This window comes from Pleurodeles waltl, chromosome 2_2, assembly GCF_031143425.1.
Source record: "Pleurodeles waltl isolate 20211129_DDA chromosome 2_2, aPleWal1.hap1.20221129, whole genome shotgun sequence".
Classification (NCBI taxonomy): Eukaryota; Metazoa; Chordata; class Amphibia; order Caudata; family Salamandridae; genus Pleurodeles; species Pleurodeles waltl.
Window position 1 is genome coordinate 470,894,843 of NC_090439.1, and position 17,202 is coordinate 470,912,044.

At 43.6% G+C, this 17,202-nt stretch overlaps 1 protein-coding gene across 3 annotated transcripts in view; it reads left to right on the forward strand.

The window, feature by feature from the left end:
• The window catches only part of MYOM1 (myomesin 1), a 650,420-nt gene that overhangs the window by 178,154 nt on the left and 455,064 nt on the right, over nt 1-17,202 (forward strand). For all 3 annotated transcript variants that reach the window (XM_069219961.1, XM_069219960.1, XM_069219962.1), the window contains one exon: nt 16,604-16,745. In XM_069219961.1, coding sequence (XP_069076062.1) covers nt 16,604-16,745 — 142 coding nt within the window. The remainder of the gene's footprint in view (nt 1-16,603; nt 16,746-17,202) is intronic.

Sequence of the window (17,202 nt, forward strand, 5' to 3'; positions counted from 1 at the left end):
GTTTCTAATAAGGTAGAACATTTGCCCAAACAGTGTTAACCTGTAAATAAAATAAAATAAAGCTGTACAACTGTCATAAATGTGCCACATAGAGCTACTGAATTTGCCTTTCAATACAGCATAATTTAGTAAACCCTGCCACATAATTTGTTCGTCCCCTGTTGTATAATTCCAGTGGCCCAGGCATTAAGTGACCTCCTCATGGCAGGTAATTAGGGGCACAGTTTCCAGTTATGGGTATCTGTGTTTCATCCCAATATGCTCTGTGTGCTGTAGAAGTGGTTTGCTTTCACTGAACTCTTTAAACTGGCACACCAGGCAGAGGTGATTTGTAGGTAAGAACTGTAGGACTAGAACCTGTGTTCCTAATGACATAGAGTGAGGTGGTCACCCATTACATACACTGAGTTCCAACAGGCAGTAATTTGGCCATCAGAGGTGGACAGGTACACACTTCCATTCCTCATAGAAGGAAAACACCTGAGTCCATTTAATGACTCTGGCCACCCACTCCTGTTTGGTGACAGGGCCATTGCAGCTGCTAAGGGCAATCATACGGACTGGCTAGCTTTGAAGAAACAGGTAGTCCATTCATGATGTGTCTTCCTTTATTAAGCACAGATCTAAACTTTAAGATGTCTTACCTTGAACTGGGCAGTCTGATTTTACAGTAGCAAAAGACCAGGACATTTTCAGTCTGATGACCCTTAGTCAGGGGAAGCGCCTCCTTTAGGGCGGAGGAGCGTCACCTCCCAGCCAGCGTCCCGACTCGGTTTCTCCGTGCATGCCGCGGTAGGCCGCGGCGCAACAGTCTTTGGACGGTCAAACAAACATGCGCAATAGGCTCCCTTCAGCACGGCACTGTGTTGCCGGGCTGGATAGAGCCTGCACAGGCTCCCAGCCAGGGTGCTCCCAGCCAATCTTGACGCTACTCTGAGCAGCCTGTGCCTGTCTGCAGCGACGACGAGGGAGAGAGGCGCGGCGCAGCAACAGAGGAGGTTAGTTTTTATTTTATTTCATTTTTTCATTAAATGTTGCCCCCCACCCCTCCCCCCCCCTTTTGCACGCGCTGCACCCATCCCACCTCTTTACAGGTCAGCGAGCCCTGACTGCCCTTAGTGTTTGCATGCACACTATTTCTGCTGCACAGAGGTGTGCAACACTAGGGTAAACATTTTGTGGATTTAGCAGCAGTTGCTGGCTGCAAGTAATGGCTTCCTTTTTTGTTTGTGCTTCTGCCACCCCGCAAAATGTATTTAAACCCTATAAACATATGCCCAATGTTACTGGAATATGCTTTCTAAATGCACCATTTGCTACTTAACTCCTAAAGAGATTATTTGGGAAGAACAACCAAGATCTCTATAAAGTTGGTTTTTTACCACTTTTACCCCTTTCAAGAGGTGATGTCACTTGTATAATGTGCTTACAAGCATTCTGTTAAGCAACAGCACATGGTCACAGTTGTTCCCCGCCCCCACATCCCCTCCTGTCTTCACAGCTGTCCCCTCCTGGCTTCACAGCAGTATTTCAACTCATTTGCAGAGGCAGTGTGTAAGCAGATAGGACAGAGCAGAGAAACGGATTTTTAGCTGAGCTTCCAGGATGCAGAAGGGCAGTCGTGAGCAGAAGGGTCAGAGAGGGCAGTGCGCATGCAGAGAAGGTAGAGCGCAAAGAGGGCAGTATAGGAGCAGAAGGGGCAGAGAGCAGCCATAAAGTGCATGACCAGAGAATGCAGGGTGCTAAGGGAACAGTGTGAGGGAGAAGCGTCAATGAGGAGAGAGGTCGGTGAGTGTGTTCAGAGGGGGGCAGGCAGAGAGGAGTGTGTGAAAGAAGGGAGCAAAGTGAGCATGGTTTTAGTAGAACGGCCAGAGGGGCCAATGTGTGAGTACAAGACACAGGGAACAGAGAAGACAAGTGTGTAAGCAGAGGAGCAGTGTGTGTGCGTGTGTGTATATATAGAAGGGCCGAAGTGACTGTGCAGAGGGCACAGGAAGTGTGTGTCATTGAGAGTGTGGAGGCCAGCAAAAGTGGCAGGAGCAGAAGTGTATGGAGATAGAGGAGTGTAATATGATATGCCCTCCACACTCTCGTCCCTGAAATTCTTTCTAATTAAGGTTCTCTGACCGGGCCACCAATCAACTCTTCTCCTCGAGTTTCATGTTTCACAAAAGAGGGCATATTTTGTAAGGAGGCTTGCTGTGCTTCTGTGTTTAACTGACTGCTGTCTCCTTAAGGCGGTCACGATATTTGATTTTACTGGTCCAGGGAGAGATACTATATCTGTCTCTGCAGCTGAAGGCAGCAGCTGAAGTGTGCAATGCTTACTTGAAGCTGCTTCGAATTCCTGGCTTTGTGAATGTGCCCGGAGTGGCGCCTCGCTGCTGACATTACCAGACCGTGCTGGTAACTGGCCCATGCCGAGATCCATTACGAATAGAACCGCACCCCTCTGCAGTGTACCAGCGCCTCTGGACTGAGGAAGAGACATAGTTAAACAACACACTCGGACTGCATTCCGAAAACAATGTGCGGAGAAAGAAATGCATAAATAGGAAGAGACAATATAGGAAAAAAATAAGGCGTTCATAACGGGGAACGTACTTTATCACGAAATCAACATTTTCTTATAAGTGACACTTCTTGGGCCTCAAAGAGCTTTTTACTTCTGGGCCATCTGGTTAGCTAAAGGAGAGACTGAACCACTCTCTGCCAGAAAACACAATTTTCTATATTGACTTGAAATTAGCAGGTCCAGGAATTAGGGCAGAGGGCTTGGGGAGAGTAGGGGAGGAGCAAATTGTACATAGTTTGGAAAAACACTTTTGATGGTGGTGGTGCATGGTTTCCTTAAGAAGTCCAATATGGCTTCAGTGGTTCAGGCAAGATGCAAAGGTAGCTAAGTGTGCTCAGTGGCAATCAGTCTTTGTACTAGTTTGATGAACTGGTGAGGAGAGTCAATGGGCCTTTCAAGAGCAGTTTTTGCTCACAAGCACTCAGTCAAATGCCCCCTTTGATTACTTGCTCACCAAGGGTCGATCAGACCTGCAGGCCAATTCAGCCATCATGATTGTGGTATATATGCAAATCTGTTAAAACAGTGCAGAAAGTCAAAAGATCCACAAACAGATGGTCCTGTCATAGTTTAAAATTAAAAATAGATTTTCAGCAGACCTTTGAGAAGGTTGAGAAGGGTTTAAGAGTTACCCTGCATATGCAGACTATGTTTGGTTTGTTTACAGTGCTGGGTGTGATAGCTGTGAGGTGGGTTCGGGAGCATCCTATCTACCCGTCTCAAACAGTGGGGAGTAGGCTGTGTATTGGTCAGTTTGCAACCAGTGGTCGAAGTACATTAAAAAAAAGTATGGAAACTGTGTGATGGTGTGTGTTGTGGGAGCAGGGTGAATGATCACGGATGCAGGGTCAAAGGCGTGGCTAAAAAAATAAAATGTGTATCTTTTTTCGGTCTTTCGCCTTCAGTAAACTACATATAAAATAAGACACAGGTCAAATGAACAACAAACTGAAGTTACATTAATCCGTGGGAAACGCAGTATCGCACATTATGAAACCTCTATTAGTTAAAGCGCTGCAAAGGGCTGTGTCTGTACCCAGAGAACCACAGAAATGAACCCTGGTTGGTGCAATGGAGAAGAGTGGCTTGTTATGTTTAGTGCTTAGAGGTCCCAGTCTGTGGCAGAAAGCAGTGTGAATATATGTAATTATTTTAAATTTGCATGACAAACAGTATAAGATAAGCTGCTACAAAATGCACTAAAAAGGTTGAAGATAAAAAAGAACTTCCAAGACATAGATTTTAGCAATATCAAAATTGTACCTACTGCAATTTATTTTATAACTGTCCTTTAAAAGCACACACTTCACAGATCAGCTTGTAACTCCCTTGCAATACCACTCAAAAAGAATCAGGGCCTAATTTAGAACTCGGCAGACAGGTTACTCTTTCACAACAGTGATGGATATCCTTTCTACCACAATCTAAATCCCCTAGGATAGAATGGGATTTAGATTTTGGTGGACAAGATTTATGGCAGAGTCACCCCTCTGCCTAAATCAGTTCTAAATCAGGCCCTGAATCTTTGTCAAAAGGGAAGTGTCAAGTGATGCCATCAATTAAGGCCAATATTGGCTTCCAACCACGCTTTAGATTTACAGATTAACAATTTGTACGCATTGGCATTTCTTTCACGCAATCAGGCAGTCTCACAAGAAGGCTTGTTTAGCTGTATGTTCCTCCCTCAGTTTCACAGCACAGGAGAGTCCCCGCCTTAAACTTCAGCTGAAGTATTTCAACTGTCAGAATTAACCATTCCTTGACAACTGTCTTTTCACAAAAAGTAGGGAAACTGTTGTTCGTAACACATCGTGCCCTCAGATCCCACCCACTTCGACCACTGCTTGCAACAGATTCAAGCTACAAGCTCTCTTTAGATACTCAAGGGTGTGCTTGTAACACATAGTGTGTGGTTTTCCTACGATTATCCTGACTCCAAGGACCCATGCAACCTTATACGTGGACTTTATAGTCGTTCGTGGGCTGCACCGTGCTCCTCTTGTTCTTAGGCTATGGCCCCACTCAGATAACATCCCTTGAGGACGACCCTGATATCTGTCAACAATTTACCTTTTGTGAATGTTGATTTTGTTGCATACAGATGCAAAATATGTGTTGCTTTTCCAAAAACAGTAGGAGTACACGCAAGCAAAAAGATATATGCAAAATGCCAACATAGAAGTAGATTCACACTGAAAAAAGTGTTATTTATGTTAAGAAAATGTCTACTCCCAATAGCTTATTTGTTTTAATATTTATTTTATTTTAATTAGAGATTTTAATAAAGCGCAAACATGACCCAAGGGTTTCACAGTGCCATACAATGAACAGTTTGATAATAGAATATCAAATAACAAATAGTGGTAGGGTACATATTCCGTAACTAATAGTAAAAGAATAGTGTCTAATTCTGAAAAGCGCACGCACAATGTTGTGTTGGAGGCGACTGCTAAATTACCCAACCTGTCTGTGTCATTGTTTGAGTGGTCCATCAAGAAGTTCCAGTTAAATCAGTGATCATCCGTGTGTAACAACATTGCTACAGTGTAAGTGTAAGATACCAGTCAGAAGTGGCTGCAAAGAGCATTGTTGTTGAACTTCATAATGTTTCCTTTTGTAAATTGTGCAGGCAATATACCACTACTCAGTGCTTAATTTGGAAATAAAGATGTGCCGGTGCCCAAAGCCCTCCTCTTAAACTTGCAGCTGCTGCATTTAAATGTGCGAGCACATAATACTGAGGCAGCGTAATCCTGAAGCCATCTCGGGCCCCTTTAATTCATTTAAAACCACTCCTTGCCCCTTCAGCTCACACCTGCAGCTTTCTGCTTTCTCCCTTTGTGACGCTTTTACGTTTTTCTCTTCCTCCGTCTTTCCCATATGTGTCTTTTGCTCGCCATACATGCTTGAGACAGAAGAATAAGCGCCGTCCCTGAAAAATAAGTTCTGGTGCTCAGCACTGGAAACAACAAGCACAAATGAAGCACTGCCACTACTAAAGGGCCTCTTAACATTTGTCAGCTACTAATTAAAAATTCATATGGGACACCATAATGTGCAATTGGGGAACTAAATAGCAGATTACGAGTCCACCTTATTGCCCTTGCATGTGGCCTATTAAAATCCTTGTTATTTCCTGGGAGCGCATTTACTGTTACTCTGATTAATCTGTTATTTCTGAAGTTGCGAAAGTAACAGGAAGTACATGTTTTGGCCAGCAACGGGCGTGGTCGGTGTTTTCAGGCCAATCCTGCATGTTGTCCCAAAAGCTTGTCATTCCAGTAAACCTGGTGGCTCATGTTACTAGACCCAGCACAATGTACGTGCCATTCTTGATATATTTCCTGGTATGTCCAAAGGTAAGTATTGGCTAGTTCACTCAAACTCCTTATGTATGCAGATTTTTCAGGAAATATATAAACTATACCGAGTAGTGAGACTCAAGTCCACAGATAGGTCAATGACTGATGCCCGGAGTCCAGTGGTGTGGTAATGCATCTGCACTCTACCGTGTGACTTAGCAAAACAATCTTAGTTTCATCATTCTTACTGTAAGTGTGAGGACTTGGACTGACAGTTCCAAGGTCTGTGTCAGAACAGTGTTGGGGATTCTTCTCTTCTTGGTTAACTGGGTAATGAGTTGGTCTCACTGGAAAACTACCTTACCATCAGCCCTCCCACCCATCAAACATTTTCAAAACATATCATCAACCATGGCGGTAAAGAAGCAAGAAAGCTAGGCAGTTGCTCATAATACTTTTTACCTGGCCTTCAGTTTTGAAATGTGCAGTTTCGCTTCTAGCTTTTGAAAAAATACACGTGGGCCATGGCCCAAAACATTTCACTGTCAAATACCAGAGTTGCCATGTACCTAGACTGCCAAGACTTGATTCCACCTTACTCCTCTTTTTTCCAGCTCCCAACTCTACCTGTCACGTTATTTCACTCTTACTCTTTCTTTTCAGCCCTGCTTTCTCCATTGGTCACTGTTTTATGTCGAGCCTAGGCAGCGAGCAAGCGCTGTCTCTTGACATGTTGTAATCTACATCTGTGGGCTTGCAACACGCCCATCTCACACCCATCACTTTCATTCATTCCTTGGCATGCCTTTCAAAATTCCCTTGATTTGGTAGGTAAATGCTTTACGTTTGTCACGCCTTGAGACTGCTTTGTTACCTCCTTGGGGACTGACCCTGTCACATGGATCAGTCTACGATCAACGATATACCTTAGTGTGGCACACTATTTTTTAGGGTCGAGCACAAAGCGCTCTGTCCCTGGTGTAATCTCTGTGTGGGCTTTTAACCATGCCCATGTCACACCCATCATTTTGGTTGGTTTGTGGGCTTGCCTTTGAAAATTTGCTTGATTTAATTGGTGAAAAGCATACATATGTCATGGGCAGTAGTCGAGCGCTTTGCATTACATCGACCCTGTTATATGGATATTTGCACTTTTGCCGGTTACATGGATAATTACACTTTTGCCGGTTACAAGGATAATTACACTTTTGCCGGTTACAAGGATAATTGCACTTTTGCCGATACATTTCACTGCGAGCGAACTTCTGTTTCCTTTTGTGTGTCTGCTTTGCGCTCATGGCGGCCATCGGCTCACTTATGTGAAACTGTTTTACTTTTCATTTTCAGTTTATGTGGCAAGAAAAGTCCACTTAGCTATATGAAACTGTTTTACTTTTCATTTTCAGTTTATGTGGCAAGAAAAGTCCGATTAGGAGTTTACAGTGCTAACAACTTTAACTCGAGCAAACGCGAGACCCATTGCATTGCAAATGCTTGTTTTTTTTTTGCTGTGCCACTTTGCGTTGTGTGGCTGTATGATGTTCCTTCCTCCTCCTTGTTTTGGGCATGCCACTGTTTCTTTGCGGTGTCTGGGCACAAAAGGCTGCAAGATGGAGGGGGGTATTTTTTATTTATTTAATGATTTTATTTTTTTAAAAGGTTCCTATAGCACAAACTCGATTTGAGAAGCGCTTTACTTGAGGACATGAAGTTTCATATAGCGCAAACTTGTTCAGAGGATCTCCTTACATGAGTACCACTTAACACGTTTAGCAGTTGAAAAATGTACAGTCTGGATCATTTAAAACAGGAAAAAACACATGCATCCTCAAAGTAGTTCTCCCGGCCCAGCGGGAGAGCCAATGCTACAATATTAACTGCACTTGGGAAACTCACCCCATAATGCTTTGCAGGGCATTTTGTTTTCACATTTTTTTGGCCCATAACTCAACCTGTGGTGGTCCTACAACAAATGGGACCACCAGCAAACAGTTCAACACCATACGTTCTTTCTGTCTAGGTCATCTCTGGGTCCCCACGCTAGGTTGGGGGGGGGGACAACATAGGAGCCTCTCCCACCATTCAATGTCTTTTTAAGCTCTATCATCATGGCTGGAACGTTTGTTTTAGAGCTGGGAGTAGTTTGTTTTCAAGGGCCTTGTTTGTGATAGTATTGCAGTAGGCCAGAAAATGTGTAAGGCACTACACTCTCTAGGGGTTACATAGAGGGTTACATTGCATTACTTTCTGAAATTCTGTTTTCATGTCATTATGCCGTCTAGGGGCTGACTTTATGGTTCTGTGACCATGTTTCCTATAAATGCAGAAACTTGCCCCATAATGTTTTTGTGGGGCATTCCTTTCACAAAACAGTTTTGCCCGTAACTCGCCCTGTGGTGGTCCTAGGCCAATGGGACCACCATCAAAATGTTCAGCACTATGCACTCTTTCTGTCTATGGCATCTCTGGGTCCCCACACTAGGTTGGGGGTGCAAAATTACCAAAATGATAACCCCACTTACCAGTCAGAGTCTTTTTGAGTTCTCTTATAGTGGGAACCTTAGTTTTACAGCTGGGAGTGGTTTGTGTTTTAAGGGCCTTATTTGTAATGTTATTATAGTAGGCCTGAAAATGTGTAATGCACTACACCCTCTAGGGGTTAAATATTTGCGTACACTGCATTATGTTTTGTCATTCTGTTTTCATGTGGTTATGTTCTCGAGGGGCTGACTATATGGTTACATGACTATGCTTCTTGCAACTGTTATTTTTATAGTGGTGCCCTCTAGGGGTTGTTCTGAGCATTACAGTCAAGATACTACAATATTTACTCCACTCAGAAACTCGCTCCATAATGCTTTGCGGGGCAATCCTTTTACAAAACATTTTTTCCCATAACTCACTGCACATTGTGCGGTTTCTGTCTAGGTCATCTCTGCGTCCCCACACTGGGTTGAAGGGCACCCCAAAATAATAATAAAAAAATAAAAAAATGCCAATATTTAAATTTTTTGCTGCAGATAGAGGAAGAAGGTAAATGGAAGTGCTTCAGTTATATGCAGGGCCTCAAGCAAATGCGAGACCTGTTGCATTGCACATGCTTGTTCTTTTTTCTCATGCTTCTTGTTTCTCCCTTTTCTGCCTCTTCTCTCATGCTCTGGGTGAATGTCTGATGATGAAAAGTAAGTCTTGGGTGCCCAAAAATGAGCGCTTGTGCCCACCATCAGCAGACACTGGCACAAATGAAGCACAGCCACGTCCACCATGCCAGTCTCCTGCTGGGCATGGCTCTGAGCTAGATTCTGTCTGGAGCCATCAGCCTGGCTGTTTTGCAGTCCTGCTGAGGGGCAAATGCCTTTCTGTTGAAGTAGCTCTCTAGAAAGTTGGAAGAGCACCAAGAAAGCAGAGGCAAGGCACAGCTGACCGGAACAATGTCTCTTAGGCCAGAGTCTACAAAATGTGCCAGTACACACCCTCCCTCTTAATTATAGTAAGGGTCATTCCAATTATGCTGCAGGGGTTGATCGAATTACGCAACAGTGTTAACGACATTATGCATCAATAAAAGGGAAATGATACAGCTTACTGCAGCAAATTTTATGATAGTATTAATTATTATATACATCATCATTACACCTTAGAACTGTCTGAGCAAATGATTCACCTCAGTCGTACCAATTTAGCACGCTAATACAAGAATAGGCAACAGAAGGGTGACCAGTCAACCTTTTCTAAGGGTCTTTTCAATGCAAAGCAAAGTCCTGCCATATTTTTAGTTACTTTTGATTCATTTAACCTACAAGCACATGTTTTTACAGCAGCAGCAGCCGATCGATCGTGTGGCAAATGAGGCAGATCCATATTTATGCAGAAAATTTCACAGTCGCAAAATTCAATTGTTCCACTGGCCCTACATATAGCAAACGGTGTTCACGTGCACACACGCTGCCAATACAGTCACACACAGGAATGCCAGTGATTAAACGTGCAAAAATAACTGAATGCTGCGTGGGGAATGTGTGAACGTTTTGCATTTTGATGATATTTTTAACTGTCTAGTATCATAGTGGAGATGCCGTTTTAAATGTCAAACGCAATGCCAGAGGGAGTTTAGTGCGATATCAAGACATTCGTGCAATGTTTTTGAGCCATATGTGTACAGCACATGTTCAGTGTAGAGAGGGAGGTCCCTAAGGGAAGAATGGATTGTCTCTGCCAGGCTCTGTTTGATAATCTTCTAGGAGGTGCTCCATATAGGAAAGGAATATTTTTGAGGTGTGCAAGACTGGGCAGGTGTGCATTCGGTGAAGTTGTGAGAGAATTAGAGGGGAGCTATATCTCAGTTGTTAGGTGGAAAATCTTTCATGCTGGATTCCACTAGTGCAATAGCCTTCAGAAGAAGGGTGGGTACCAGCGCTACACCGTGGACAATAATTTGCTGCCTATGATGACTTGGTCCTCTAGGCCTAGCCCTGATAGGAACAAAAGCTGTTGTGGAGATCCATATCCAGGAAAGCCTGCTGACCACAGAGAACCTGCATCAAGGGGACTTTGTGAACTTGGAGCAAGTGGAAGCCACCACCAAGACTCTTTTCAAGGAGATTTAAAACATTGAGTCCAATCCAAAGGAAACTGCTGAACACAACTGCTTGAGAATCGCGTAGACTGACGAAATACCACCTGATACCATGAGATGTGGAAATTCCTAGAAAGAGGAAGCCCTCATGGTCTGTGTAGATAATTATTTACAGCCAACCCTGCCTCTATGCATCCCAATAGTTTACTCAGTAAGTGTTCTTGATGTGATGCCACCCCCAGTGGACAATTTTGATACCAGGCTCTTTTCAGAAAGTTGTTGATTTGACCTCATTTTCTAACTCCTTATTTTTCCTGCAGTGAATTTTCATTTTTTGTAAATCTTTTTATTCTTTTATATGCATGTTTTCATTCAATGTTTGATTAACATGTTCTATTTTTACTTAACTTGGATGAACGTGAAGCTCTATAATTCTTTTACTGTAATTGTTGGTTGGCTGGTTTTACACACAGCAACTTTCTAACTTTCTATTCTAAGGATGGCCTTGCCACACTCAGTGAAAGTAGTTTGCCTTTGGAAAGTGCTTTGGTGGACAGTATGGGAGTTCAGGCACCACTCACTTCAAAGCTGTAGTTTCCATTTCTTAAACAGGCTTACCGTGAAATTTGCCTTTGTCCTCCTTACATGAGTCTAGAAAGAGGGAGCAGAATATAGAATTTTTATACTTTACGAAACAATTGAACATTACTAGGGGGGTTCCTAAATCATTTAATCTCCCTTTTCAGATAGACCTCTATTCAGCTTGTGATAACACCAAATGCCTTTTTATATGTCTGAAAGAGCAGGATTTGGCGCTCTTCATAACATGGAGCACGATAATCACATTGCCATAATTTCTTTCATGCTTGATTGTACCATCATCCTTTCAAGAGTTTCATATCAACCCTCCAAATACAAACCTTCAGGTATAGGGAAAACGGCAGGTAGGAACTAGTGGCTCAGACTGACAGATTTCAGGTAGTTTACCTCACTGACAGGACCCTGCATGCCAAGGATCTATTATACTTCTAGTATTGACTTAACAGCTACCACTCTACTAAGAATACATGGTTCTCAAATTCCCTGCTCCACTCCATTTCCTGAACCGGAAGCCTATTCTCCGTGGCTTCGCCGTTGAAGCCACTATCCTTCTCGGGAACCTTTCCCATTCTGCTGCAGCCAACACCTGAAAGCCCATCTCTAAGTCTTGTATTTTGAAACCCTGCTATGCAGGAGCGTTACGAACCCCTCGCCAAATAGCAGCCACAGCAGGGGCGGAGTTCTTGGTGGGCATCTTCTAACGCAACTCAACAAACAAAGGCTGATACATAACCTGAAAGGGTGTGTGAGTGAGTGAGTGAGTATATGGAAGGATGGATGGGTGTGTGAGTGAAAGGTTGGATGGGTAGATGGATGGATGAATGAGCAAAAGGATGAATGTAAAGATGGACGAGTGAAAGAATGGATGGATAAATGAAAGGGAGGGTGGATGGACGGATGAAAGGGTGGGTTGATGAATGAGTGAAAGTGTGAATGGATGATGAGAGAAATTATGGATGCACAAGTGAGTGAAAGTATGGATGGCTGAGTGAAAGGGGGATGGTCTGGGGACTAGCAGAGTGGACGAATGGATGAAGTGAAAGGGTGGATTGATCAATGAGAAAAAAGATGGATGGATGGGTAAAAGGATGGATGCTGGGACATCATGAACCCCCAACTAAACCAGCTACAGCGTTGGTGAAGTTCTTGATGGAACTCTTCTGTCTGCAACTTGGCAAAGGTGAGTGAGTGAGTGATTGGGTGGATCAACTCCATGTGAGTGAAAAGGTGGATGGATGGGGTGAAAGGATGGACTGGTATATGGATGAATAAATGAAAAAATTGATGTAAGGATGGATGAGTGGAAGAATGGATGGATGGGTGAACGGGAAGGTGAGTGGATGGATGAAATGGTAGATGGATGAGAGAAAGACTGAATTCATGAGTTAAAGGAAGGGTGGGTGGGTGGTTGAATGGATGCGTGAGTAAAAGGATGGATGGCTGTGATGAGTATAAAAGATGATGGATGGAGTGAAAGGGTGGATGGATGGATGGTTTTTGCCACACAACCAGCAGCCATGGAGTGGGGGGCTATTCCCTGCTTGCACTGGGGCCCATGGCACACTTGATACACCACTGCTTCCCCATCCCTCCTCATTCCTCACCCTGCTCTGAGGCGATGCAGAATCAGAATGGATGCATGACAAGCAACAGATACACAGAATAAAGCATTAGGAAACGCTTGGGTTCCCAATTTGGCTGAGGGAAGGAGTTTGATATTTTTTGTAAAGTGCTTCAGACGTTTAGACAGGTCACACTAACTCCCAGAGTCTGATTGTTCAAGAACTGTCCGTGAAATTTTGGTTGTATCACCGTCTATCCCTAGTCAAGAACAGGAGCCTGGAACGGAGGCCTTGTGACTCAAAATGGAACTACAACCTTGACTTTCGTACAATCTCTTAATGCAATTTATGCTATTGTTCGTGAGAAATGCATTCTCAAATTTAACTTTTGATGCAAGGACACATTTTGTGGGGAAAAATTGTATGTGATGCAAACAATAGCCGTTCGCAGTCTGTTCATTTGCATTATTACCATGTTCCCTGCAATATGATTTTCATCCCGAATGGAAGTCCAATTTTGTGATGTGGCATAATGGTATATTTTAGGCGTTTTGCGTAACAAACATAGGGCCTGATTACAATTTTGGAGGAGGGTGTTATTCCGTCCCAAATGTGACGTATATACCACCCGCCATATTACGAGTCCATTATATCCTATCGAACTCGTAATATGGTGGGCAGGATATCCTTCACATTTGGGAAGGATTAACACCCTCCTCCAAAGTTGTAATCAGGCCCATAATGTAAAATGCCAAAAATGACACAAGGTTCTACCAGCGTAAACAAAATTTCACCTGGGCCTAGTTGTAACTCATTTGTTCTCACACGAATCAATCATTATTATATATCACATGCACAAATAGGAAGCCTTCTGTGCAAGTTCAATACACCAAGAAATTGCTCTGACTTTCCTCTTATATGAGAGACAATCAGTCTTGCTCTTGGGAAAGACAAAGATAGCTATCCTTATAAACAGTACCTAGCTGCAACTACATCTGACAAATATACTCCAAATAAGTCATTCTATCAAATAAGGCTCAGAAACCTCACACTTCTCTGTACTCCTGTGAAGAAATTCACTCTCAAAGGGATCTCATTTTCATTTCAGCAGTGTAGATTTTTTAACCAGAGGCAACTAATGACCCAAGGCATCTTAAAAGACTACTTTCTACAGAATTATTAGTGAATTGCAGGTTCTTTCTACCTCTGAACTCTATGTAGCAATTTCACAAAAGCATTTCTGGTGGTGGGAAGTAATATTACATGCCTTCTTACATGACTTTGTGAATCAGCCTCGAAACATCCAACTTCCTATTGATAAACGTGCAAAGATGGAACAGTCCTTTCTTATAGTACTCACTGCATATGAATATTCCATGACTACTCCCATTTTATTCTCATTTTAGATGTTTTTGGGCCATTTTATAAAGGCATATAGAACTACAGGAAAAGAGTACCTATATTATATACTCTAAAATGCCTTTGTGAGTAGGCCCCTAACTGTTTTTCAACAGAGAAATGTTGTTAAATCACTTTCCTACATCATGTTTTGTAATATTACTTCTGAGTTTTATTATACTTATGTTTGGTATGCGCTTGTCACCTTCATAACCTTGTTATTATGTTCTGAATTGAAAAAACTATGTAGCGGTCCTCCATACCTGTTTAGTTCATAGATTTAGAAGTTTTTTTAATGATCTGAAATTAGATTTCATGCATGATGCTAAGGCCTTTTTCTTTGAGTCTCTCAACTGATTGTGGTAGAGTGTGAGGGCTGTCTTGAAGGTGGTCTTGTCAGTCGTGTCCTTGATGTTGTGCCATCTCCTTTCCAGATCTTTGCAGTGTTGTTTAGTGGTTCTGAGGTCTTCAGTGTACCAGCTAGCCTGCTTGGTGGACCTTCTGTGGTTGTTGTTGCCGATAGAAGTGACGCTGTCAGCGCAGTTGGTTATCTGATTGTTGAAGTTTCTGACCCTCTCGTCTAGGTTGTTGGAGGAGATGGGGTGAGTGATGTTGACTGTGTTAATCCACCTGTACCTTTTGAGACTTTGCTCCAGCTGCGGTAGGGGATGTTTGACAGACTGGGACAGAGCTTTGTGAACCGATAATGTTGAAGTGGACAATGGAGTGGTCAGTCCAGGTGAGTTTTGTGGTGTGGCTGTACCTGATGGGGTGGTTGGAGGTGAAGATGGGGTCTAGCATGTGACCTGCAGCGTTCATGAGGGTCATGGATGAGTTGGGTGAGTCAGATGTTGTTCATGCTGTCAAGGCAATTGGTAGTGTTGATGTCATTGTGGTCCTCAAGATGAAAGTTGAGGTTGCTGAGAAAAATGCAGTTGTTGGAGTCTATGGTGAAGGGGGCGATGAAGTCAGTGATGAAGTTGCAGAAGGCTGGACATGGTCCTGGATGATGGTAGGTGAAGTTGCCCCTGATGGTGGCTTTGCTGTCTGTTTGGAGTCGGAAGTTGACGTGTTCAATGGCTGGGGTGATGTCATCATTTGTGGTGGTGCGTTGGATCGATTCCTTGTGTATGATGGCGATTCCTCTGCCAGGCTTGTTGATGTGGTCATTATGGGTGATCTTGTATCCTTCAGTTATTGCGGTGGCAATATTGGGCGCTGAAGCAGGGTTGAGCCAGCTCTCAGTGAGGAAGAGGACAACAGGTCTGAGGGTGGAGATGAGGTCCCAAATCTCTGAGATGTGTTTGTATTGTGAGCAGATGTTCAGAAGGGCTCCACATGAGTTGGTGTTTTTGTTCAGGTGGTGTCTGTAGTAAGTTCGAGGTGGGGCTGGTTAATGGGCTGGTGTGTGTGATGTGGCAGGTGAAGTGGCAGTCAGTGCAGGTGCCAGTGATTGCTGCAGCATCTGGGCTCAAGGGTCAATGGTATAGAGCTCAGTGATGGTGTATCTTCAGGGGGCTAGAGAGCCAGGGGTCGTGGCATTGGGCTAAGTTCAGGATCAGACAGGCGCAGATCGGCTTGCCTTTGGCACGCCAGCAGCTGGTCCACTGCGTGTCCGCTGCATGGTCACACACAGTGCCTACATTAAGTAGGTCCTGGGATGGAGGGGCTTCTGTTGGCAGGAAGAATAGTGACAGGGAAGACCCGGGCGGGAAAATCTGGGCAGCGGCAGTGGCACTGGATCTGGCTGGAACAATCAAGAAATGAAAACCAAAGGCAAATGGCAGGCTAGGTGTCGAGGTGCCTACAGATGCGGTTGCATTGCAGCCTGCATTAAGTAGGTGTTGGGGTGGGCCTGGCGTCTGTTGGCACAAGAACGGTGAATGGGGAAACCAGGGCGGGAAAAACCAGGCAGCAGCGGTGTCATTGTATCAGGTTGGAACAAGCGGGAACCGGAGGCCACAGACAAGTGGCAGGATGGTTGTCCAAGTGCCTACATTAGTCTTCCTTTCATGATGGACATCATCAACTGGTGTTTCTTGGGCAACCCATATTTTTTGTTGACTACTAGTTTTCCTGGCCACATAGATTCCATGTTGAGTTTGTGGGGGAGGGTTAACTTTTTCTTCAAAACTACTTTTCATCTTACCTTCACAGTATTCCTTTGTATGAATTATATTGCTTTATCCTAATATATAAGTGCATTATTGTCGTTGCGTCTACATGTAATACTTTCTATTGTAATACCATATTATTGAATTTTCATTCAGCACGTTTTACCTCGACAAATTAACAGTATAGTATCGCTGTAAAAACATACCTATATGTTGTAGTCATATAGAACGTGTACCTATATATTTTGTACCATGCTATCTGCCACTGATTGGTGGCTTCCAAAGGCTTTTGGGGGAGAGGGGGAGAAAAAGAAGCACCAGTGTTTGAAGTCAATAGATATAAGCCTGTTTTAGTCTGTACACGAAACAGAATCGGCAGGTATTCATTGCTCTCTGGGTTCTGGAAATGTGCGTGGGTGTCAGGAACTTGGAAAGCATGGCCAACACTCACTGTAATGTGTGGTTTGCATTCTCAGATGCTGACCCTGAAGTTGACGGAGCCCCTTCTGCCCCACTGGATGTTGAATGTTTGGATGCCAACAAAGATTATGTAATCATTACTTGGAAACAGCCTGCTGTTGATGGCGGAAGCCCTATTCTTGGATACTTCATTGACAAGTCAGTGTAAACCGCATGCCTCATAGTATTGTTAGCATGAAGTAGAGGGTGGGTTTCAAAGAGCATAGCATAAATGCATAGATCCTGCCTATCAACATTTGATGTTTGAGACACAACTGCATGCCAGGCATAAACACACGCAACTCTGAGCACTCTGCCATTCTTGTTTCTTTCAATACCAGTGATGGGTGCTAGAAAGCAGTTACATCATGATCAGTTGCACTCATAAGTGACAACTTCTTTCTTAATTGTTATGATGAAGCATTTAATAAAGGTCCATGAATTGTTCCCTTTCCGGGCTGGCTTAGGGCATCAGCCACAAGCATTGAATTTAATATCTTTGCTGCACAACCTCCCGTAATGCCACTGAACACTTGGGGCCTGATTCATATGGGTAAAGCTAGATCAGAAGGCTAACTTTACTACTTTTCAGTATTTCCAAAGGTAAAGTTAGACT